Source organism: Oenanthe melanoleuca, linkage group LGE22, assembly GCF_029582105.1.
Source record: "Oenanthe melanoleuca isolate GR-GAL-2019-014 linkage group LGE22, OMel1.0, whole genome shotgun sequence".
Lineage (NCBI taxonomy): Eukaryota > Metazoa > Chordata > Aves > Passeriformes > Muscicapidae > Oenanthe > Oenanthe melanoleuca.
Genome location: NC_079363.1, coordinates 2,988,217 through 3,009,765, shown reverse-complemented (window position 1 = coordinate 3,009,765; position 21,549 = coordinate 2,988,217). Strand labels below are relative to the sequence as shown.

Genomic DNA, 21,549 nt, shown 5'->3' with positions numbered 1-21,549 from the left:
CCCCCCCACGGGATCCCCAAATTCGGCGGGAAAGACGATCCTCAGCCCCTGTGACCCCCAACCTCGGGGCGGGAGATGTAGATTTGGAGGGGCTCAGGGACCCCAACCCCCTCCCCTGGGATGCCCCTGGGCAAAGCTCGTTTCAAGGGGAGGAGCTGGGGGGGGGGGCAGGATTGGGGTTCACAGGGGCTTGGGGGGCGTCGGGGTGGTTATCGAAGTGGGGGCGTTTTGGGCTGCACAGGGGGAATTGGGGTGCAGGGAGGGTTTTGGGGTGCAGGGAGGGTTTTGGGGTTTCAGGAGGGTTCAGGAGGGTGTGGGTTATTGTGCAGGGGGGCCTGGGGAGCCCGGAGGGAATTTGAGCTCGGGAGGGGAATTGGGGAGCGGCTTTTGGGGGGTGCAGGAACAGGATTTAGGTTTGAGGTTTTGGGGTGCACAGGGGAGGTCGGCGGCCTGATCCGGCCCCCCTCCCGGTCAGGGCAGTCAGAGCCCCCTTCTCCCGGCCCTTGGGGTCCTCCCCGCCCCGCCCGGCCGGGACAGACCCCCCTTTGTGCGGCCGCGGGGGGGGCGGCATTCCAGCGGCGGGGGCGGCGCGGCTCGGCATTCCAGCGGTTGGGAAGAGCCGGGAAAGGGGGGGCTCTGCCCTCACCCCAATTAATTACCGTCAGTCAGCAGGGCCAGAGGAGGAGAACGGATGGAAGGAAGCACAGATGGAAGGATCAGGGTGAAGGTGAGGGAGGAATAACGAAAAAGGAGGAGGAAGAGGAGGTAGAACTAGTGACAAGGAGGAAGAAGATGGAAGGAGGAAAGTGAAGGAGGAAGGAGAAGGAAGAATGGGAGGAAGGACAGAGGGAAGGAAGGAGAAGGAACGAGAGAGGAGGAAAAAGAATGAGGTGGAAGGAGGAAGCAGAACAAGACGGAATGATGGAGGGAAGAGGAAGAAATAAGGAAGTGCAAGGAGGGGAAGAGGAAGAGAGGATGGAAGGAGGAGGATGAAGGAGGAAAAGCAGGAGGAAGGGACTGAAGGATGAGGAAGGAGAAGGATGGAATGAGGAAAGAGAAGGACTCAAGAAGGAAAAAGAAGGAAGCCCAGAGAGAGGAAGGCCAATGCAGGGGCAGGAAATCCCCCTGGGAGCTTTGGGAACTGGCCCGTTCCCCTTCGAGGGGGAGAGAAGGGCAAAAGCATTTGGGGCCTTTCTGGATATTTTTAAGCTCATTTTATTGGAGAAAACAAAACAGCCCCCAGCCAGGGGGAGAACCCCAAAGCCCCCCCACCCCCCCGGGGACCCCAAAACTCCCCTGGGACCTCCCAGAACCTCTGGGAAGGTTCTTTTTACACATTTTTACAGCCCACCCCAAATCCCAAAATCTCAGAATATCCTGAGGCTCTGGGGTGGGAATCCAGCTTTTCCTGTGTAAAGGGCAGGGTTGCATCCCAAAAATTGGGTGAGGGAATTGTGGGGACACTTGTGAGCAGGAGGATGATGAAGGTGTCCTGGGGAAAACTGACATTCCAGAGGTGAGGAAAGTGGGGGGGTGCAGGGGGATCCCAGGAGGATTTTGGGAGGGGGTTTGATGCCTCCCCATCCCTGTTTCGGAGGGGCTCCAGTGAGCAGGGGGTGGGAGGAAGGCCAGCTCTTCCTCACCCCTTATTCCACTGAAAACACGGGGGGGGGAAGGGGGGGCTGCTTTTCCTTTGAGAAAACTCTTGGAACTACCCCAGGCACCCCCTGTGCTGATTTTGGGGTGATTCCCCTGCATTCAGGGTGGGTTTTATCAGGATTTAAGAAGCCGTATCTGAGGGAATAGATGAGTTTTAGGCTTTATTTCCGTCTCGCCTGGATCAAGGTTGGGATTTTTGGGAATCTCCAGAGGTTCCCGTGGCGGCTGAGGAGGAGGAGGAGGGGGAGGAAGCTTTTACTCAGCTCCTTCTTCATCATCACCTTCATCCTCCCCATCCATGGAGAGCGCGGCGTATTTGCTGGCGTGGCTGAACTGCAGGGAAAGCCAGGAAAAATTCCCAAAAACGGGATTTCAGGGGGATAAAGATCTCCAGGGGCTCACACATCCCAAAACCAGGGAGTCACAGCCCCCCCAGGAGACCAGAGACATCCAAAATTGCTGGAGTAGTTGAGCTGAGATGGCATAGGAGTCAGTATTGAAAAAAAAATGCCCCAAGCCCCCAAAATACCAAGATTTGAAGAGGATGAAGACCCCCCCCAGGGGGTCATGCACCCCAGAAGGGGGGGATCACAGCCCCCCCAAAAGGGGTCTTAGATACCCAAAAAATGAATCTGAGGGGTCAAAGCCCCATCACCCCAAAGAGGGGTTGCAGCCCCCCACTAACCAGAGGCATGGGGGGTCAGTTATGGTGAGAATTCCCCAAAATCCCCCAACCCAAGATTTGGGGGGTCCCTCCCCCCGTTCCGGCCCCCTGGATCCTTACAGAGGGGGGGTTCTCCTCCAGTTTCTTTGGCTCGTGCTCCTTCCGGGGGTCCCTCCTGGGGGCAGAGGTCAGAGGTCAATACCCAGGACATTCCCAGTGTCTGGGGGGTTCCTGGGGGGGCTCTGGGGGGGGGTCTCACCTCTCAGAGTCCCCCATTCCTGCGGGGCCACGGCTGCAGCTCCGGCCCTTGGAGCTGCTCTCCCGACCCCCCCTCTGGCTTCAGGTCCTCTGCTGGGAAAGGGTGGGGGGGTTACAGTCCCCAAAACCCCCCGAGTCCCTCAAGCCTCCCTGAGCCTCCCAGCAAGGCCTTGACACCCCTGGGACCCTCCCAACCCCCTTTAGAACCCCCCACAAAATCCCTCACCCCCCCAGATCCCCTGATATCAACCTCTTCCCGAGCCCTCCCAACGCCCCCTGAGCTCCCCCCAACCCCCCCCAAACACCCTCTGAGTCCCCCAAGTGCTCCCAAGACTCCCCCGAATTCCCAAAACCCGCTCCGAGCCCTCCCAGTGCCCCCTCCTATTCTCACCTCTCCTCTGGGGGGTCCTGGGGGGGCCCCCATCATCTCCAGGGGGGGAGGGGCCGGGGGGGGCCCCCACTGCAGAGAGAGAAAAGGGGAGAGGGGCATTAGGGGGGTCCCTGGAATGGCCCCATTCCTAGGAATGGTGGGATGGAGCACAGGAATGTTTGGATAGGGCTCGAGAATGTTGGGGTGGAGCACAGGAATATCAGAACGGTGCACAGGAATTCCTGGGAATATTGCAACGGGACACTGGAATATCCCCGGACCCTGGGAATGTCAGCATGGGTCACAGGAACATCCCTGAGCCCCAGCAAAGCTGGGATTGGGCACAAGAATGCTGGGATGGAGCCCAGGAGCACACCTGAGAATGGTGGGAGGGGGCACAAGAATGCTGGGATGGGCAGAAGAGCCTCCATGGGCTGCAGGAGTGTTGGGATGTGCCACAGAACACTGGGATGGGGCACGGGAATATCAGGATGTGAGGCAGGAACATCCCTGGGCCACAGGAATGTTGGGATGGGCTTTAGGAAGGTCAGGATGGGCAGCAGAAACGTTGGGACACACTACAGCATCATCCCTGGGAATGCCAGGGTCCCCTCCTCCCAGTCCCTGGGGTCCTCCACTAAGGAAAACCAGGGACCCATGGAATGCTTTGGGCTGGGAAAGGCCCCGGCAGGCCGCTCCTTCCTGGGACACCCACCTGGTCAGGCAGGGCTGCTCCGAGTCAGAGCTCTGGGAATTGCCAGGGGGGTTCTGGCTGCTCCGTTTCATCCAGGCGTTTTCCTTGGGAGGCGGCGCCGGCATCACCTTCGGCTTCTCCTCCCGGGATTTGGGGGGCGGCGAGGGCGGCTCCTCCTCTTTTCCTAGGGGCTCGTTCTCCAGGGATTTCTCGCTCTCCCTCCTCCGTGTGGCTGGGGGACACAGAGGCGTGTGGGAGCTGCAGCACAGCCCGGGCGGGGACGCCGCGGCCGCCCCGGAGCCCGACTCACTGCGGCCGGTGGGGCCGGAGCCCGCGGCCGTGCCCGGGGGGCCCGCGGGGCCGCTCTGGGAGGACTCGCTGCCCGTCCGGGACCGCTCCTGGTTCTCCTCGCTGCGCCAGCTCGGATGCCTGGGGTGGGGTGGGAATGGGATCAGGGGGCTGGGAAAGGGCTGCCCCATCAGCACCATCCCACACAAACCGCTCCCAGGGGATCATTCCCATCCCTCCCACTTTTCCATGGGGACCATTCCCTGTCTCTCCCACCTCTCTGTGGGGATCAGTCCCAAATTTTCTGAGTGATCGTTTCCATCCCATCCCAGCTCTCTGTGGGGATCATTCCCTGCCCATCCCCACCTTTGCCACGGAATCATTCCCAGCCCATATCCACTTTTTCCCAAGACACCATTTCCTACTCATCACACCTCTTGGATGGGATCCTTCTTTGTCCATCTCACCACTACCCACGAGAGCACCCCCAGTCCTTCCCACCCTGCCCAAGGGATCATCCCCACCCCACTCCCTTTTTCCCAAGCACCATTCCCACCTTTCCCGGGGCCGTCTGTCGATCCTCTTGTCATCCTCCAGCTGCCGCTGGAGCTTTTCCTGCTCCTTCTGGAGCCGCTCCTCCACTTCCCGCTCCCGAGCCGCTGTATCCACAGGCTTGGCCCCCCCAAAGATGGAAGCAGCCCGGCTGGATTGGGCAGCAGGAGCTCCAGAAGTTTCCTCTTCCTTGGGAGCACTCCGGGGCTTCAGGTTGAGCTTCGGTCTCTGGGTGGGACCTGGGAACGAGCCAGGAGATCCCAGTGGGCACTGATCCCACCTGGAGCAGTGCTGGGACTGACAGGATAATCCCTGTGTCATCCCACCATTCCTAAGGGATCATCTCCTTCTCCAGCCCACCTTTCCCTGTCCTTCCCACCTTTCCATGGGAATCACTCCTATCCCATCCTGCCTTTCTTGAGAGACCAGCCCCTTCCAACTCCATCCCACCTTTCCCAAAGGATCATTCCCACCATCCCCAAGGGACCATTCCCTACTGCTCCCACCTTTCCCAAGGAATCATTCCCGTTCTATCCAACCTTTCCCAAAGGAACAGCCCCTGTCCCACCCCACCTCTGTCCTCGCGGCGGAAATCATCCCGGCCGTAGTCATCCCGGGAATTCCACCGATCCATCCGGTCATCCCGCCGGTCATAACGATCATCATAGCCACGGTAGTCGTCGTCCCGGCGGTAGCCGCTCCCGAAGGCTCTCCGGCCGCTGCCTACGCGGGAGTCGTAGCCTGGGAAGGAGATGGATCTGTCTGAGAATCGCTGGGGATAGCGCAGCCCAGATTCACAGTGACCAGGGCTGGGGAGTTTGGGGGAGTCCCAGTTAGTCGCTGGCCATATGGGGGTCTCGCTCCCACTCTCTTTGCCCCTCGGGAATTCCCACCTCGGTCGTAATCCCTGCTGCGGTCGTCGTAGCGATCCCGGCTCCCAAAGCCACGATCCATGTCCCGCCGTGGCCCGTCCCGATACCGGTCATCGTAGCGATCACGATATCCTGGCAATAGGCACAGATTTTACTGGGATAGGCACAGACTCCACGAGGAAAGAGGAAAATCCCAGTACAGCCCATGTGGGAGAAGAGGAGGGCCCATTTATCCCTATAAACTGGGAATGAGCTCAGGTGGAAACGAAGAGTTTTGGGAATGAATGAACTTGAGGTAGGAATGAGAGATGAGAACAAATGAGCTCCAAATGGGGAATGAACGAGGACCAGACGGGAATGAACAAGCTCAGGATGGGAATGAGCTCCTAATCGCAAGCAGAGCAGGGTCAGGTGCCCCTGGATCTTGGGGCACAGGGGAAGGAGGCAGTGCTGGAATGCTGGGCCATCCCCTCCACTCACTGTCCCCGAATCCATCGTCACTGCGGCGGGGGGGGTAGTCATCGAAGGCGTCGGAAGCAGCCGGGCGCGCGCGCCAGTCGCTCTCGAACCGCTCCGAGTCCCGGAAGCGATCCCGGTCTCTGCCGAAGCAGCGATCGTCCCGGTCTGCCGGGAGCAGGGACACAGGCAGGGCAGGGACAAGGACAGGGAAGGAAGGAAACAGGGCAGGGTCAGGGCTGGGCCCTCAGCCACTCTCCCTGAATCCCTACCTTGCCCAGTCCGTGTCCTCAGCTGGGCACTCACCTTTATCCTGAGCTTGATCCGCCACATCCACTCGTATCCTTCTGTTTCCTAAAGACTGGGAACGACAGTGGGAAATGAGGGCTGGGCTGGGAATTCCCTCCCCATACCCCAGCTGGAAGCCATGTGCCCTTTTCCCATCATCTCCAAATCCTTCTCCAGGTCCTTGGAGTCCCTTTAGGCCCTGGGATGTGCTCTTGGAAGCTGGGATTGGACTCACCTCTTCATTGAGGCTCAGGGCCTGGAACAGGGAATCGATATCCTCAAATTCCGCGTATCCGAAACCTTTCAACCTCTCGGGATTGGTGGGTTCCCGCGGGAGCCGCACGGCGCTGATCTGCCAAGGGAGGGAAGGCAGGACAGCTCCCCTCAGGATCTTGGCTCCCAAAGGGGAATGAGGAAGGATGCTGAGATCTGGGCTGGAGCAACTCATATATCCAGGGATGGAGGGGATTCCTCATGCATGAATGGGGTCCCCCCCAAAACACAGCACAGCTTTCCAACATCTCTGGATTGAGGGACTGGGAAGAGAACTCCAGCTCTGGCAGCTGCACTGGGAACAATGGGAAGGGCTGGGTATGCTCTGCAGGCTCCAACCCGGGCTCAGGGAAGCAGGAGCCATCTCAGAGCTCATACCAGTGGAAAATCAGCCCTGCATGTGTCCAGCACAAGTTCCACATGGACACAGGGTAGCCCACTACCTTCCTTCCCTGGATTTCAGCTCTCAAAGTGTGGGAGCTCCTTGTTTATTCCTGGTCGGTGCCCTGGGAAGTGTCAGGAGCCACCAACATTCCTAAATGACATCCCAGGGGCTCACAGGGTCCCCCATAGAGCATCCCTTGGGATTTTCCTGGAATGGATTTCCTGATGGGAAACCTCTTGGAAAGCCAGGATCTAGCTTGGACCAAAGGAGAATCTACAATTCATCCGTGGAATTATATTAAAAGGATGATAAATGCCAAGAAAAATAAAGAAGGAATGAGGAAGGCAAAGGTCAGGTGCAGAGCTGAAGGAAAAGCAGAATTGGTTTAAATGGAAATATACTTGGCTTTCAGCAATTTGGGACTAATTTCCCTGTGGTTTTCAACACCTCTGTGTGATCCATGAGCCTCCTGATGCTGTTTCCAGCTGTCCTGCCCCACTCCCCCAGTCTAACCTCCACCTCACTCTACAGGGAAAGCCGCCTCTGGAGGCTCCTCAGTCCCATTGGAGGAGCAGGAATGGCTGATCCATGGCTGGGGAATCAAGGGATTCTCTCAGGATCAAGGTGGCAATGGATACGGGCGCCTGACAGAGCCACAGCCCGGGCTCCCAGAGCATTCCCACCTCTGGAACATCACTCACATTGAGCCCTCGGAAGAAATCCTTGATGGACTCTTCCGTGACATCGTAGGGCAGGTTTCCCAGGAATGCCGTGTACGGGGGGGACTTGGGGAGGCGGCTTCTGTCGATGTTGGGCTCGCGGGCGGCGCGCGGGGCCGTGGGAAGGATGGAGCGGTCGATCGGAGGCGCCCGGTAAACGTCGTCGTCATTGCTGTGCCACGTGGTGGAGACTGCGGGGAAACGGGCACACGCCTGCCTGCTGGGGCTGACTGAGCTTCCAGAGCTGGCCAGCAGTCAAATCATCCCAAAGCCCACCCAGACAGAGACAGCTGGAAGCAACTGGAGGCAACGGGAAGAAACTGGAGTCCTCCAGAGCCAAGCAGAGGGAGCTGCTGGCAGCATTGGTAAATCCATGGAAAAGGTGCCCTGAAGCCATCCAGAGCAGCCAAGCAGGGCAACCCCATGGGATGGCTTTCCAGGATTCCTGCCTGCTTGGATTCCAGCCTGGCTCAGTGGGAAGCTCGGTGAATCTGGTCCCTAAAACCCTCAATACCCCCTTGCTGCTCCCCCACTCTGCTGAACACTGAGTCTCATCCCTAAGGAAAACTCACATGGCTCTCCCAGTTCATTAGTCCTCCAAAAAGGAACAGCCAGCAGATTTTTCCAGCTGTGGGTGCCACTGGCAGCTAGGAATGCCAATCCTGCAACTGGGAATGCCAATCTGGAAGGTGGGAATTATGTTCCAGGAGCTGGAAATGCTGACCCAGAGCCAGGAATGCCAGTCTGGGAGCTGGGAATGCCCTCCATGATCCAGGAATGCCCCTCTGGGGCATGGGAATGTTGACCCTGAAGCAGGAATGCCAGTCTGGGAGCTGGGAATGTTAATCTCAGAGCTCAGCATGGCGCCCAGGGATTGAGAATGCTGCTCCTAGGACTGGGAATGCCAATCCCAGAGCTGTAACTGCTGCCCTGGGGTCTGGGGATGCCATCCTGGCTCCAGGGATGACACTGCAGGAGGCAGGAATGGCGCGCTCACCTTCCAGGTCGTCGGTCTCGTCGGCCCAGCTCACAGGTTTGGGGATGTAGGTGGGGCCCCCCCCGCCCCCCCCATCCTCCGCCAGGAAATCCGTGAGCGTCAGCGTCTTCCCCTTCTTTGGCTTCTTCTTCGCTGCCGCTGCAGGAGCGACCAGACACGGATCAGCGGGAATCAGACAGGGGATGGGTGGGAAGGAGAGGAAACGAGAGTGGAAATGGGCTGGAATGAGAATAGGATCAGAGTGGGAATGGGAGGGGAACGGGAGGGAATGAGAGGAGGGACAAGTGGGAATGGGAGCAGGAATGGGTCAGAAAAAAAGTGGGAATGGGAGGGAATGAGAGTGGAAACAGGTGGAATGAGAGCAGGGACAGGAACAGGGCAGGGACAGCGGACACTGGGGTGGGACACAGGATACTGGAATGGGACTGGGGACACCAGAATGGGACATGAGGAGGTGACATGGAACATCAGGCACCAGGATACGGGACACCAGGATGGGATATGAGGGGCTGGGATGGGACACTGCCATGGGACAAGAGCAAGGACCTGACAGTGGGAATGGACTCAAGGAGCTGAGAGGCGACAGGAAGTGCCAGGGTCAGAAACAAGGCACTGGGACAGGGGACACTGGGAAGGGACAGGAGGTGCTCTGATGCAACATCAGAATGGGACATGGGATGCCAAGAGGTGACAGGAGCCACCAGGGCGGGACAGGAGGCCTTGGGATGGAACACAAGGTGACAGGATGGGACACAAGGTGGGACATGGGACACTGAGATGGAACGGGAGGAGCTGGGATGAACAGGAGCCAGTGGATGGGACAGGAGGAAACAGTACAGGAGGACATGGAGCACCAGGATGGGACAGGAGGCCCTGGGATGGGACACAAGGTGACAGATGGGACATGGGCCAATGAGGATAGGATGGGATGGGATGGGATGGGATGGGATGGGATGGGATGGGATGGGATGGGACAGGAGGAGTCAAGAGGAGACAGGAGGTGTCAGGCTGGGACACGAGGAGCCGAGAGGGGACAAGAGCCATCAAGATGTGACACCAGTCACTGGGATGGGACATGAGGCACCAGGATGGGGCACCAGGTGACAGGATGGGACATGGGAGTACTGAGATGGGACAGAAGGCACTGGGAGGGGACACAGGATGGGACATGAGGCCTCTGGATGGGATATGGCACTGAGAGAGGACACAAGGTGCTGGGACGGGCCATGAGAGCAGCAGGGTGGGACAGGAGCCACTGGGATGGGACAGAAGGAACCAGGGAGGGATGTGGGGCACCAGGACGGGACACGAGGAACTGGGATGGGACAAAAGGTGGCACAGGAAGAGCCAAGAGGGGACAGCAAGTGACAGGATGGGACACAAGATGGGACATGGGCACTGGGACGGGACAGGAGCCACTGGGATGGGATATGAGGAGCTGGACATGAGGAGCTGGGATAGGGACAGGAGACACTGGGGTGGGACAGAGCTGCACACTGGGACATGGGACACCAGGACTAGACAGGAGCCACTGGGAGGGGACACTCGAGGGGACAGGAGCCACTGAGCCACCCCCCAGCCCCCTTTATTCTCTATTCCCACCAGGAAAACTGTCCCTGTGGGGACACACCAGGCACATGCTGTGACCCTCCTGGAAAACTGGGATATTTCCTGGAAGGCGGGTTTGGATTCACAATTCCCCCAGTCTTCCCTCCTTCCTGGAGGAGCTGCTGCCCTCATGTGGCTCTGCCACTGGATATGGGATCTTTCCCGGCAACAGCGCCGCACTTTCCAGGAAAAATCCCTCAGGGTGGAGCTGGGGGGTCTTGGAGCCCCAGGGAACAGTGGATTCCCCTCCTTCCCCCTGGAGGTTTTGGGGAGGTCAACTGTGCTCCCAACGGAAGGAAAACTGATGCATTTTAAGAATATGAAAGAGAAAGGCTTAGAAAAATATTCCCCTCTTTTTTTTGAAGGAGAGATAATGAATTTTTGGATGGCCACAGCTTCCTGTCAGATATCTGCGACCAGACAGTGGGATAATAATTAATTAATGAACTGAAGGGCTTTAATGAGGATAAGAAGGATGGAGGTGTGATGCTGAGATTGCTCATGGAATGGCCTGGAAATGTGTTGTTCTGTGGGAATTCAGCATGGAGAGAACTACCACTGGTGTTTTGCCGTGGGAATTGAGAGGAGGTGGCGGTGGTGGTGAGACCCCTGGGACGGCTCCATCTCCCCCAGTCCCTCCCTTCCCTCCCCATCACGGATTTCAGGGAAGCACGGGGCCGTTCCAGGAATCCCACGGGACCCCCTGCCTGGGATCCAGGAGCTCCAAGACCCTCAGAGCTATCCCAGGAAAGCAGCCTGGGACACTCCTGGGAATGCGGGAGGCACCTGAGGCCCGGGGAAAGCCGGGACAGGGGTGGATGCAGGTGGGAACCCGAACATTGGGCTGGGGGGCACCTTCCAGCTCTGCCGTGATCACCGCGGTACCGGGACCCAACGAGAGCCGGGGATCCCGGGAGATGCTGCGGCACCGGGGATGGAGGGGGATGTGCTGTGCCCCCCGCCGGGACCGACCCTGGAGGGGCAGGGAGGGCTCGTACCCCGCCCCGCCTCCCCCGGTACCAACCTCAAGGAGCCTCAAGGGCACGGCGGGCCCGCCGGGGGTCCCGGCGCAGCCCCTGCGGGCAGATGTGTGTGCGGGAGGGGCTGATCCCACCCGCCCCAAACTCCCGGTACCGGGGTCCCTCTGACCCCCCCCCACTCCCGTTCGCGGCCACGTGGGCGCGTCGCCCCCTCCCCCCCTCCCGCGCGCACGCGCCGAGCCGCGCCCGGCGCGCGCCCGTCAATCAGCGGCTGAGCGCGCGCACGTCAATCACCGGCCGGGCGCGCGCGCCCCCGCCAATGGGAGGCAGAGGGGTGTCGGGGGGGCCCGCGCGCGCACGTCAATCACGGGCCGCGCGCGCACCCCCGCCAATGGGAAGAGGCGGGGGGGGGGGAGAGGGAAGGGCGCGCGCCCGCCCTGAGGGGACGCGGCGGAGGAGGAAGGGGGGGGTCGGTTTTCCCGCCGCTTCCCCCGGTCTTCCCGCCACCACCTCCGCCCCAGCCCCATCTCCGGCAGCGGCGGTGCCCGGAGCAGCCCCGGGGCCGCCATCAGTGCCGCCATCAGTACCCGCGGAGCCCCACGCGGGCCGGCAGGGCCCGGGCCCGCGGCGCAGCGCTCACCTGGGGCCGCCATGTTGGGACGAGGCAGAGAAGGCAAAGGACCCGGATGGCGGCGTCACGTGACCACGAGCGTCGCGCCCTGTCAGGGGGCGGGGCAAAGCGCGGGGGCGTGGTCAGGGCTGGGGCGGGGCCTGGGGCGGGATGGCTCTGAGGGGGTGGGGCTTCCGCACCGGGAACCTCCCACCGGGAACCTCCCACCGGGAACCTCCCACCGGGAACCGGGACCTCCCCGGCAGTGACACCCCCGGCAACCGGGACCTCCCCGGCAGTGACACTCCCGGCAACCGGGACCTCCCCGGCAGTGACACCCCCGGCAACCGGGACCCCCGGCAGTGACACCCCCGGCAACCGGGACCTCTCCGGCAGTGACACTCCCGGCAACCGGGACCCCTGGCAGTGACACCCACGGCAGTGACACCCCCGGCAACCGGGACCTCTCCGGCAGTGACACTCCCGGCAACCGGGACCCCTGGCAGTGACACCCACGTCAGTGACACCCCCGGCAACCGGGACCCCCGGCAGTGACACCCACGGCAGTGACACCCCCGGCATCCGGGACCCCCCGGCTGCTCGGAACTCCCGGGCACCGACACCTCCGGGCAGTGACACCCCGGACGAGAGGACCCAACACCCCAGGACAGCGGGACCCCTGGGCACTGACATCCCCCGGGATTCCCGGTCACTGGGACCCCCGGCAGCAGAGCCCCGGACGCGCGCTGTCCCACACACTGACAGCCCTGGCAGCCCCCCGAGACCCCCGACTCCGGCACCCCCGGGCACGTGACCCTCTGAGCACCAACACCCCCGGTCTACTGACACACCAGGGACCCCCGGGCACAGACACCCCCAGGCATCTGCTCCGGGATCCCCGGGCACCGACACCTCCGGGCACCGACCCCCGAGGAAGCCCCGACACCAGGACTCCCGGCACGAGGATCCCCGCGACCCCCGAGCACCCCACCGGGACCCTCGAGCATCTCACCAGGACCTCCGAACACCCCACCGGGATCCCCGAACACCCCACCGGGACCCCGAGCACCCCATCGGGATCCCCGAACACCCCACCGGGATCCCCGAACACCCCATCGGGATCCCCGAACACCCCACCGGGATCCCCGAGCACCCCATCGGGACCCCGAGCACCCCACCGGGACCCCGAACACCCCATCGGGATCCCCGAACACCCCACCGGGATCCCTGAACACCCCATCGGGATCCCCGAACACCCCATCGGGATCCCCGAACACCCCACCGGGATCCCTGAACACCCCATCGGGATCCCCGAACACCCCACCGGGATCCCCGAACACCCCACCGGGATCCCTGAACACCCCATCGGGATCCCCGAACACCCCATCGGGACCCCGAGCACCCCACCGGGATCCCCGAGCACCCCACCGGGATCCCCGGTCCCGCAAACCCCGAGTCCCCCCGGGAGCGGCTCACGAAGGGACGTGGCCCGTGGGGATAGGGACCTTTTGGGGTCCTCCTGGCTGGTTCTGGGACTCCGACATGGGTGGGGGGTGACCCATGGGTGACCGGGGATCGGTGTCGGGATGGTGACAAGGAGGGCGTACCGGGATCCATCCGTCCCCGACAGCCCTCCACATCCCGTGCCTCAGTTTCCCCCCAGACTCAGCCCCGTGCCCCCCCCGCTTTCCCCCCAGAAGGACACACCAGCACATCCCATGCGCCATTCATGGGAGTCACCACTTTATTTGGATCTGGAGGGGCTCGGGAGCCCCCCGATTTTCGGGTCCTGTGACCCCCTCAGTACGTGCGGACCTTCACCTCCCTGGTCTCGGTGACCACGCGGTGGGTGGTGCCGGTCCCTGCCGGGGTGGCCGTGGTCTCCTTGTCCAGGGCATCCCTCAGGCTGCGGGGAGGGGGGTTAGGGGTGGGGGTACCCGGGGTCCCCTCCCCATGCCGGCAGTGTCACCCAAGTATCACCCAACAGGTGATGGCGACAGAATGTCTGGGGGCATGGGCTGAGGTGTCCCAACACCCTGGAGATTTGTCCCCTCTGGCTGTCACCAGTGTCCCCTGGCTGTTCCCAAAATACTGTAACTGGAGAGATCTGGACGCTTGGACACCTGGGGCTCATCCCCTCTGATGTCACCATTGTCCCCATCCCCAGACCATCCTGAAGGACAGAGCTATCTGGTCTCCTGGGATCATCCCCCCTGCATGTCACCTCTGTCCCCTGGCTGTCCCCAAAATCTTGTAACTGGTGGGATCTCGACTCCTCATCACAGGAGGCTCATCTGCTCTGGTGTCACCGCTGACCCCTCCCCCTGCCAGGGACAGCACCTGGACACCCCACTCCTGGGATTACCCCTTCCCAACCCCTTCTGAAACCACATCTCCCCACCCTCTATTTCCCCCTCACCTCAGCTTCCACCCCACCTGAGCCCCCCCGTACCTGCATTTCCCCCTCACGTGAACTCCCCCCACTCTCAAGCCCCCGTACCTGAACTCGCCCCTCAAACTCCCTCACCTGAGCTCTCTCTGCTCACCTTCCCCCAAACCTGAACTTCCCCCTCACCTGAACCTCTGCACTTGAATGCCCCACCACATTCTCGCCCTGTACCTGAACCCCCCGATTTGAGCTCCCACCCCCTGATCTGAACTACACCCCCAAATTCCCCTGAATTTCTGAACTTCTAACACCCCATACCTGAATTCCTTCCCTCTCCACCGAACTCCCCCCTGAACCCTCTCAATCCTGAAGTCCCGCCTCACCTGAGCCCTCTCGAACTTCTCCCCCTCACCTGAACCCCCCGAACTCCTCCCCCTCACCTGAACTTCCTCGCTCACCTGAACTCACCCCCCCGTTCCTGAACTTCCCCCTCTCACTTGGACTTCCACCCCGGCGGTACCTGAATGTCTTTCTCCCCACCTGAACCCCCCCATACCTGATCCCCTGATCCCCTCCCCATTCCCCCCGCTCACCTGAAGCCGTCGCCGCCCTCCAGCAGCTCCCGATATGTCGCGATCTCGGCCTCGAGCCGGTCCTTGAGGCCGAGCAGCTCCCGGTGCTGCTCGTTCTGCCGCTGGAGCTGCGCCCGCACGTCCCGCAGCTCCGCCTCGGCCGCGCTCACCTGCAGCTGCACCTGCGCCAGGTGAGCCCCGGCCCGCGCCTCGGCCTCGGCCAGCGCCGCTTCCAGACCCGCATTCTGGGGGGAGCCGGGCGATTAGGGGCGTTTGGGGGAGTCAGCACCCCGAAAATTGGGGCTGGAGGGCTCATCCCACGCTTCAGCCTTGGCCAGCACTGACTCCAGACCCACATTCTGGAGGGATTGGGGGGGTTAAGGGGGTTTTGGGAGGGTTCACCTCGGTCTGAGCCTCAGCCTCGAACACGGCAGCCTCTAAATCCATGTTCTGGGGTGTTGGGGGGGAAGTAGGGGGTTCTGGGGGAGTCAGCACCCCTAAAATGGGGTGTTTGGAGGACCTGCACCATGAAAATGGGGGGGAGTCACCTCGGGCTCAGCCAGTACTGCCTCCAGAGCCGCATTCTGGGGGGACTTAGAGGCTTTGTGGGGGTTCACCCCGAAAACTGGGGGTTCAACCCAAGCTTTGGTCAATGCAGCCCCCAAACCCATGTTCTGGGTGGATCAGGGGAGGATTAGGAAATCTTATGGGGGTTCACTCTGGCCCAAGCCTCAGCTTCAGGCAGTGCCAGCTCCAGCCCCAAGTTCTGGGGGATTCAGAGAGTTTGGGGGTGTGGGGTCAGGACCTCAGAAATGGCTGCATTTATGGGTTGGGGGTTGGAAGCGTCTTGGGGCTCTGAAGCCGTGGATTAAGGGCAGTTAGGTTTTTTTGGGGGGGAGTTGGAGGTGTGAGGCTGTGGATTGAGGGATTGGGAGGATTGGGGCCTTTTTGGGGAGTTTGGGAGATTTTGGGGTACCTGGTTGCGCAGGGCCTCGAGGTCAATCTCGAGGGTCTGCAGCGAGCGCCGCAGCGCCCCGACGGTGCCGCGCGCCGTGTCCAGGTCCTTGGTGCTCTGCGTCACCTCCAGGGTGGTCTCCGTGATCTGGGAGGGACAGGGGGTCTGGGGAGGCCTGGGGACACCCTTGGGGTCTGGGGGGCAGCGGCCTCCGTCCCACCCACCACAGACACCCCAAGTCCTGGAGGGGCTGTGGGGGGGTGAGACCACCCCAAGAAGAGCCAGACTCAGGCGTGGGGGTCGCACATCGTGGGGGTGCCCTAGGAGGGGCTCCAAATAGGACCCTATGGAGAATGACTGGGGACCTTTGGGTGTGGATTTTTGGGGGGGGTTTGGGGTCCCCAACTCCCACCCCCTCTGCTTCTCCAGGTCCTTCAGTGATTTTCAGACCAGGGCATTGTCCTGTACCCACAGCTCCCCCAGCACCATTGCAGGGCTGGTTTTTGGGTGGGATTTGGTTTTTTTTTCAGGGCTCCTCACCTGCTGCCCCCACTGCTTCTCCAAGTCCTCCAGGTTTTTCTGGGCCAGGGCGTCGTACTGAGCCCGCAGCTCTCCCAGGACCTTCCCCAAGTCCTGTGACCGCGGGGCATCCACCTCCACCGTCAGCGCCGACTGCGAGACCTGCGCCCGCAGCTCCTGCACTTCCTGGGGGCGGAGCGGCTCAGTTTAGGGTCCCACACCCGCCTCCCCCCCGAGCCCCCCAGGCCCCCCGGACCCACCTGGTCGTGGTCCTTGCGCAGCAGGATCAGCTCCTCGCGCAGGGCCTCGATGTCCCCCTCCAGCTGCAGCCGCGCCATGTTGGTGTCGTCCAGGACCTTGCGCAGCCCCGCGATGTCGCCGTCCACCGAGAGCCGGATGGCCAGCTCTGCCTCGAACCTGCCGGGCACGGGCTGAGCCAGCCTTGCCCCACGCACAGCTCTGGCCTCGTCCTGGCCCCTCGCCTGTCCCCGACGTATCCTTGTTCCCCATCGTCAGCCCCATTTCCATCCCCAGCCCAGCACAGCCTTTTCCTCGTCTTTGTTCAATCCCTGTAGTCCCCAGGCCCCTTTCCATCCCCAACACATCCTCCTCCCCATCCCTGTCCCGTCATCCTCATCCCCATTTCCATCTTCACCATATCCCTTTTCCCATCCCTGTTCCATCCCCATCCCATTCCCATCATTCTGTCTCATATCCATCCTCATCCTCATATCCATCCTCATCCTCATTTCCATCTTCATTTCCCTTCCCTTCCCTTCCCTTCTCATCCCCATCCCCATCCCCTTCCACCCTATTCCCATCCCCATCCCTTTCCACCCTATTCCCATCCCCACTCCAGTTTCCATGTCCCATCTCCCTCACCATCCTTATTCCCATTCCACTCCCACTGCTTCCACTCCCATTTCCATCCTCGTCCTTGCCTTCATCCCCATCTTGTCTCTATCCCCATTGTCATCCCCGTTCACACCCTCACCCTCATCCCCACTCCATCCCCATTCCTACCCAATCCCACACCTACTCTCATCTCCATTCCCACCTCATTTCCAACTCCATTTCCACCCCTATCCCTATTCCCACTCAGTGCCCATCTCCACCTTCTCTTCCATCATATTCCCACCCCAATTTCCATCCCCATTCCCACTCCACCCTCATTCCCATGTCATCCCTGCCATGTTCCCACCCCATTATTCCAAGCATTCCCATTATTCCCAGTATTCCCAGTATCCTGCCCTCACTTGACTCGGAAGTCATCGGCCGCCAGCCGTGCGTTGTCAATCTGCAGCACCGTCCGTGCGTTCTCCACCGTGCTCTCCAGGATCTGGGACGGGACACGAGGACACACATGGAGCCAGGGGACACGTGGGGACACGTGCAGATACAGGGACACACGGACATGGGGACATGAGTGGGCACAGGGGACTCACGGAGTGGGGGACACACGGATATGGGGAGACACACGGACATGGGGACACACAGACGGGGGACGTGGAGGGACACACGGGCAGGGATGGACACACAGAGACATGGAGACACACGGACACAGGTGAACACATGGATATGGGGGCAGACAGGTGAGTGGGACACAGGGACGAGCTCAGGGACACAGGGACACGTGTCACCGTCGCCGTGGCGAGATGACTTCTCCGGCCCCCGTCCCCGCAGGGCCTCGCCCCGGAAAAGCGCCGATAACCCAGGGTGGGGGCGGGGCGGGGGGGCCCAGGTGTCGGGGGGGGAGGGGTGCCGGTCACCTTGAGGAGGCTCCAGGAGGGGCTTTGGGGGCCTGGGGGAGGCTCATTGACCCCCAAATCGGGGTAAAAATGGAGGGGGGGCTCCTCTGACACTGCCCCGCCCCGGTGGGCTCGGTCACCTCCCTTCGCCCCACGCAAAAACAGCCCCGCGGGGAGGAAAACCCCCCTGCGCCCCCCACCCACGGGGACTTACAGATCTCCCCATAACGCCCCCATCCCCCCCAGGGACTTACAGACCCCCGCGGATGCAAAGTTCAGCCCTTCCCCTCCCCCCTCGTTAATGTTTAACGCCAAGTCCCCCCGCGCCCCCACCTTGTCCCGCAGCTCCTCGATCAGCTCCCACTGGGGGCTCCAGTCGTGGGCGCTGGGCCCCTTTCGGGCCATAAACTCTCGGATTTGGGTCTCCAGGCGCCGGTTCTCCCGCTCCAGGCTCCGCACCTGCTCCAGGTACGTGGCCAGGCGGTCGTTGAGGTCCTGCATCGCCTCCTTCTCGTTGGCCACGGCCCCGGAGCCCCCCAGCAAGACGCTGCCCCCCAGGCCGGCCCCATAACCGGCCCCATAACCGGCCCCAAAGGCGCCCCCGGCGCTGCTCAGGGTGCGGGTGACGGAGATGCGGGACCCCGCGCCCCCCGCCCCCGCGTACACGCTGGCGGCGCTGCCCAGCGGGGCGAAGCGGCGGCCGGGGACGATCCCGGGGGTCCCGAGGGTCCCGATCCCGCCGGAGCGGACGGAGCTGGAATAGACGGTGCGGCGGGAGAAGCTCATGGAGACGGTGGCACGGCGGCGAGAGGCGCACGGACGGACGCACGGACGGAATTCCGGGCGGGAATTCTGGCCGCGATTTATAGCCGGGAGCGGCCCCACGGCACCTCCCCACGGCCGCGCTCCCGGGAAGGTGCGGCTGGAGCCGGCCCAGGGCTTTGTTCGTGCGGGGACCGGCCCCACAACGGGGGGGGGGGCGGACAGCAAAGGGAATCGACCCCAAAACTTGGGGAGTGGGGTGTGAGAGGAAAAGAATCAGCCCCAAAACTCGTGGGACGCGGGGCAGAGGTTTGGGGGTCTGACCCAGAATTGGGGAGTGCAGGGCAGGGGGAAAGGAATCAACCCCAAGGCTGAAGGGGTGGATGGAAAGGGGTATGACCCAGAAATGTGGGGTGGGGGGCAGAGGGAAAGGAATCAGCCCCAGAACTTGTGGGGTGAGGACTGGAGGGATGGGGGTCTGACCCAGAACTTGTGGCGTGGGTTCAGGATGGGATCGACCCCATAACTGTGGGGTGGGGGGCACAGGAACCCAGAACCAGAACTGTGGGGTGGGGGGCAGAATCGGGATCAGCCCCACACATTTTTGGGTCCCCATAGCCAGGCCCACATCACCCTACTGACCTTCACACTGCTGCAGCCCCTGCCTGACCCGAGACCCCCCGTTTCACCCCATTCCTGCCCTGCTTTGCTCTGTTTTCCCCATTTTGCCCTGTTCATGTTTCATTTACTCATTTTTACCCGCTTTTGCCCATCACTGCTTTGATTTATCTCATTTTTGCTGCAATTTTCCCCATTTCCCCCATTCCTGCCTCTTTTTGCTCCATTCGACTCTATTTATGCCAAATCTTCCCATTTCGCTCTTTTGCCCCATTTTGTCCCGTTTTACTAATTTTTGCCCTATTTTTTGTTTTGTCCTATTCTTGTCCACGTTAACCCTTTTGCCTGATCTTGCCCTGTTTTACCCCATTCCCGTCCCATTTACCCCTTTTTGCCCTCTCTGCCCAATTTTGCCAGTTTATCCCCATTTTCTGCCGTTTCTCCCCATTTTGCCTCATTCCTTCCCCTTTTTCTCCCATTTCCCGTTCGCCCCATTTTTTCTGTTTTTTTCTGCTTAGCCCCATTCCTGTTTCCCCCACTTATGCCAAATTTTACCCCGTTCTGCTCCATCTTCCCCTTTCTTCCTCTTTTTGCCTCTTCTCCCCCTTTTGTCCCCGCTTTCCCCGCGGGGTCCCCGAGGTGCCGGACCCGAGGGTCCCAGGGGGTCCCTGCCGGGGTCCAGCAGCCTCGTCCCTCTTTGGGGACCCCCTGGGACCCCTGAAGGGTGCGTGGGGAGGGGCGGGGGTGTCGGGGCTGCTCCCACCCTGGGCCTTATCGGGAACATTCCGGGCGTTCCCGGTGGGTGACGTGTTCCCCCTCGCGGCTTCCCCCTGTGCCCCCAAACATCCCCCATGTCCCTGTGACCCCCCCACGTCCCTCCCTTGTGTCCCTCCCGTGTCACCTGGCACCCCCAGTTTCCTCTCCTCGTGTCCCCCCGAGTTCCCCCATCCCCAAAACGTCCCCCACCCATCACCTCACATCCCCCCGTGTCCCTCCGTGTTCCCCGTGTCCCCCCGATGGGGACAGGGGGCTCAGGTGGGGCTGTCAAAGCTTCAGGGGGTCCCCTCTGCTCCCTGGGGGGACTCGGTGGTCTTGGGGGGCTGTGGGGGCGTCCTGCAGGGTCTGGACCCACCCTTCGGGGTTATCTCTGGAAATTCCTCCCGGATAAACCGGGACTAAGGCGGGATTTAGGGCGGGGAGCAGCGGCGCGAGGCCCGGCTGGAGGGAAGCCCCGAGCGCTCCGGTCCCAAACCCGGGATCCCGAACCCCGGCTCGAGTCCCGGGCGCAGCTGCCGCGCCCGCCCCGTGCCCGGCGTGTGCCGCCCTCGTGCCGGGCAAGTCTGGGCTGGAGGCACCGACGGAGCTTGGGCTGGCACCTGTCAGACCCACCTGCACACCTGAGCTCACCTGAGCACACCTGAACTCACCTGAGCACACCTGAACACAGCTGAACACAGCTGTGAACACCTGAACTCACCTGAACACACCTGCATACACCTGAACTCACCTGAACACCTGAGCACACCTGAGCACACCTGAGCCACCTGAACTCACCTGAGCACACCCTGAGCACACCTGAGCACACCTGAGAACACCTGAACTCACCTGAGCACACCTGAACACACCTGAGCACACCTGAGCACACCTGAACACACCCTGTGAACACCTGAGCACACCCTGAACACACCCTGAACTCACCCTGAGCACACCTGAGCACACCTGAACACACCTGTGAAAACCTGAACTCACCTGAGCACACCTGAACACACCTGAGCACACCTGTGAACACCTGAGCACACCTGAACTCACCTGAGCACACCTGAACGCACCTGAGCACACCTGCGAACACCTGTGAACACCTGAGCACACCTGAACTCACCTGAGCACACCTGAACACACCTGAACACACCTGCACACACCTGAACACAGCTGTGAACACCTGAACTCACCTGAGCACACCTGAATTCACCTGTGAACACCTGAACTCACCTGAGCACACCTGAGCACACCTGCGAACACCTGAACTCACCTGAACCTGCTTGAACACACCTGAACTCACATCCATCCATTCATCCATCCATCCATCCATCCATCCATCCATCCATCCATCCATCCATCCATCCGTCCCTCAGTCCGTCTGTCCATCCATCCCTCAGTCCGTCTGTCCGTCCATCCCAGGCCTTTTTGGGATGTTTTCCCCATTTTGCTGAGTTTGGTGCTGGGGACAGGCTGAGGCCTGGCTATGGGGCTGGGACAGGTGTGGGGCAGGTGTGGGGAGGTGTGCCTGGAGTCGGGTTTGGGGACAGGGGCTGG

The 21,549-nt window shown here is 61.5% G+C and overlaps 2 protein-coding genes and 1 long non-coding RNA gene across 15 annotated transcripts; all 3 read right to left on the bottom strand.

Moving 5' to 3' along the window:
• Positions 1 to 1,807: 1,807 nt before the first annotated feature.
• On the bottom strand, positions 1,808 to 11,799 carry EIF4B (eukaryotic translation initiation factor 4B). Of its 3 annotated transcripts, none has more exons than XR_008842707.1 (15): positions 11,704 to 11,799; positions 8,476 to 8,613; positions 7,461 to 7,669; positions 6,337 to 6,453; positions 6,120 to 6,174; positions 5,838 to 5,981; positions 5,379 to 5,489; positions 5,059 to 5,226; positions 4,490 to 4,724; positions 3,956 to 4,074; positions 3,667 to 3,877; positions 2,973 to 3,041; positions 2,583 to 2,674; positions 2,444 to 2,498; positions 1,808 to 1,992 (listed from the first exon to the last, which is right to left on the bottom strand). XR_008842707.1 is itself a non-coding variant. In XM_056515247.1 (15 exons), exons 1-15 carry the CDS (start codon positions 11,714 to 11,716, stop codon positions 1,915 to 1,917), a joined length of 1,809 nt encoding a protein of 602 aa, XP_056371222.1. In that variant the 5' UTR covers positions 11,717 to 11,789; the 3' UTR covers positions 1,808 to 1,914. The 3 variants fall into 3 exon arrangements, 1 of the variants encoding a protein (XP_056371222.1); XR_008842708.1 differs by having other exon boundaries at positions 2,583 to 2,671; XM_056515247.1 differs by having other exon boundaries at positions 2,583 to 2,654; positions 2,957 to 3,047; positions 3,674 to 3,877; positions 11,704 to 11,789.
• A 1,595-nt stretch (positions 11,800 to 13,394) lies between these two features.
• On the bottom strand, positions 13,395 to 18,760 carry KRT18 (keratin 18). Its single transcript, XM_056515250.1, has 7 exons — positions 18,190 to 18,760; positions 17,365 to 17,447; positions 16,369 to 16,525; positions 16,130 to 16,294; positions 15,611 to 15,736; positions 14,656 to 14,879; positions 13,395 to 13,579 (listed from the first exon to the last, which is right to left on the bottom strand). Exons 1-7 carry the CDS (start codon positions 18,640 to 18,642, stop codon positions 13,474 to 13,476), a joined length of 1,314 nt encoding a protein of 437 aa, XP_056371225.1. The 5' UTR covers positions 18,643 to 18,760; the 3' UTR covers positions 13,395 to 13,473.
• A 698-nt stretch (positions 18,761 to 19,458) lies between these two features.
• Positions 19,459 to 21,483, bottom strand: LOC130265911 (uncharacterized). 11 transcript variants are annotated; one of them, XR_008842710.1, is made up of 3 exons: positions 20,946 to 21,483; positions 20,810 to 20,881; positions 19,459 to 20,751 (listed from the first exon to the last, which is right to left on the bottom strand). It is a non-coding gene; the product is annotated as an uncharacterized LOC130265911 (long non-coding RNA). The 11 variants fall into 11 exon arrangements; XR_008842712.1 differs by having other exon boundaries at positions 19,459 to 20,771; positions 20,812 to 20,881; XR_008842709.1 differs by having other exon boundaries at positions 19,459 to 20,733; positions 20,812 to 20,881.
• Between the last annotated feature and the right edge of the window lie 66 nt (positions 21,484 to 21,549).

Excerpts from the sequence above, each read along its gene's own strand:
- EIF4B (XM_056515247.1), bottom strand. Across the intron at positions 6,454-7,460 it reads ATTTCTTCCGAGGGCTCAAT|ATCAGCGCCGTGCGGCTCCC; the intron begins GTGAGTGATGTT and ends CTCCCTTGGCAG. Across the intron at positions 3,048-3,673 it reads TGACTCGGAGCAGCCCTGCC|CTGCAGTGGGGGCCCCCCCC; the intron begins TGACCAGGTGGG and ends CCTTTTCTCTCT.
- KRT18 (XM_056515250.1), bottom strand. The coding sequence starts at position 18,642 with ATGAGCTTCTCCCGCCGCACCGTCTATTCCAGCTCCGTCCGCTCCGGC. Across the intron at positions 16,295-16,368 it reads TGCGCAAGGACCACGACCAG|GAAGTGCAGGAGCTGCGGGC; the intron begins GTGGGTCCGGGG and ends CTCCGCCCCCAG. Across the intron at positions 15,737-16,129 it reads AGAAGCAGTGGGGGCAGCAG|ATCACGGAGACCACCCTGGA; the intron begins GTGAGGAGCCCT and ends TGTCCCTCCCAG.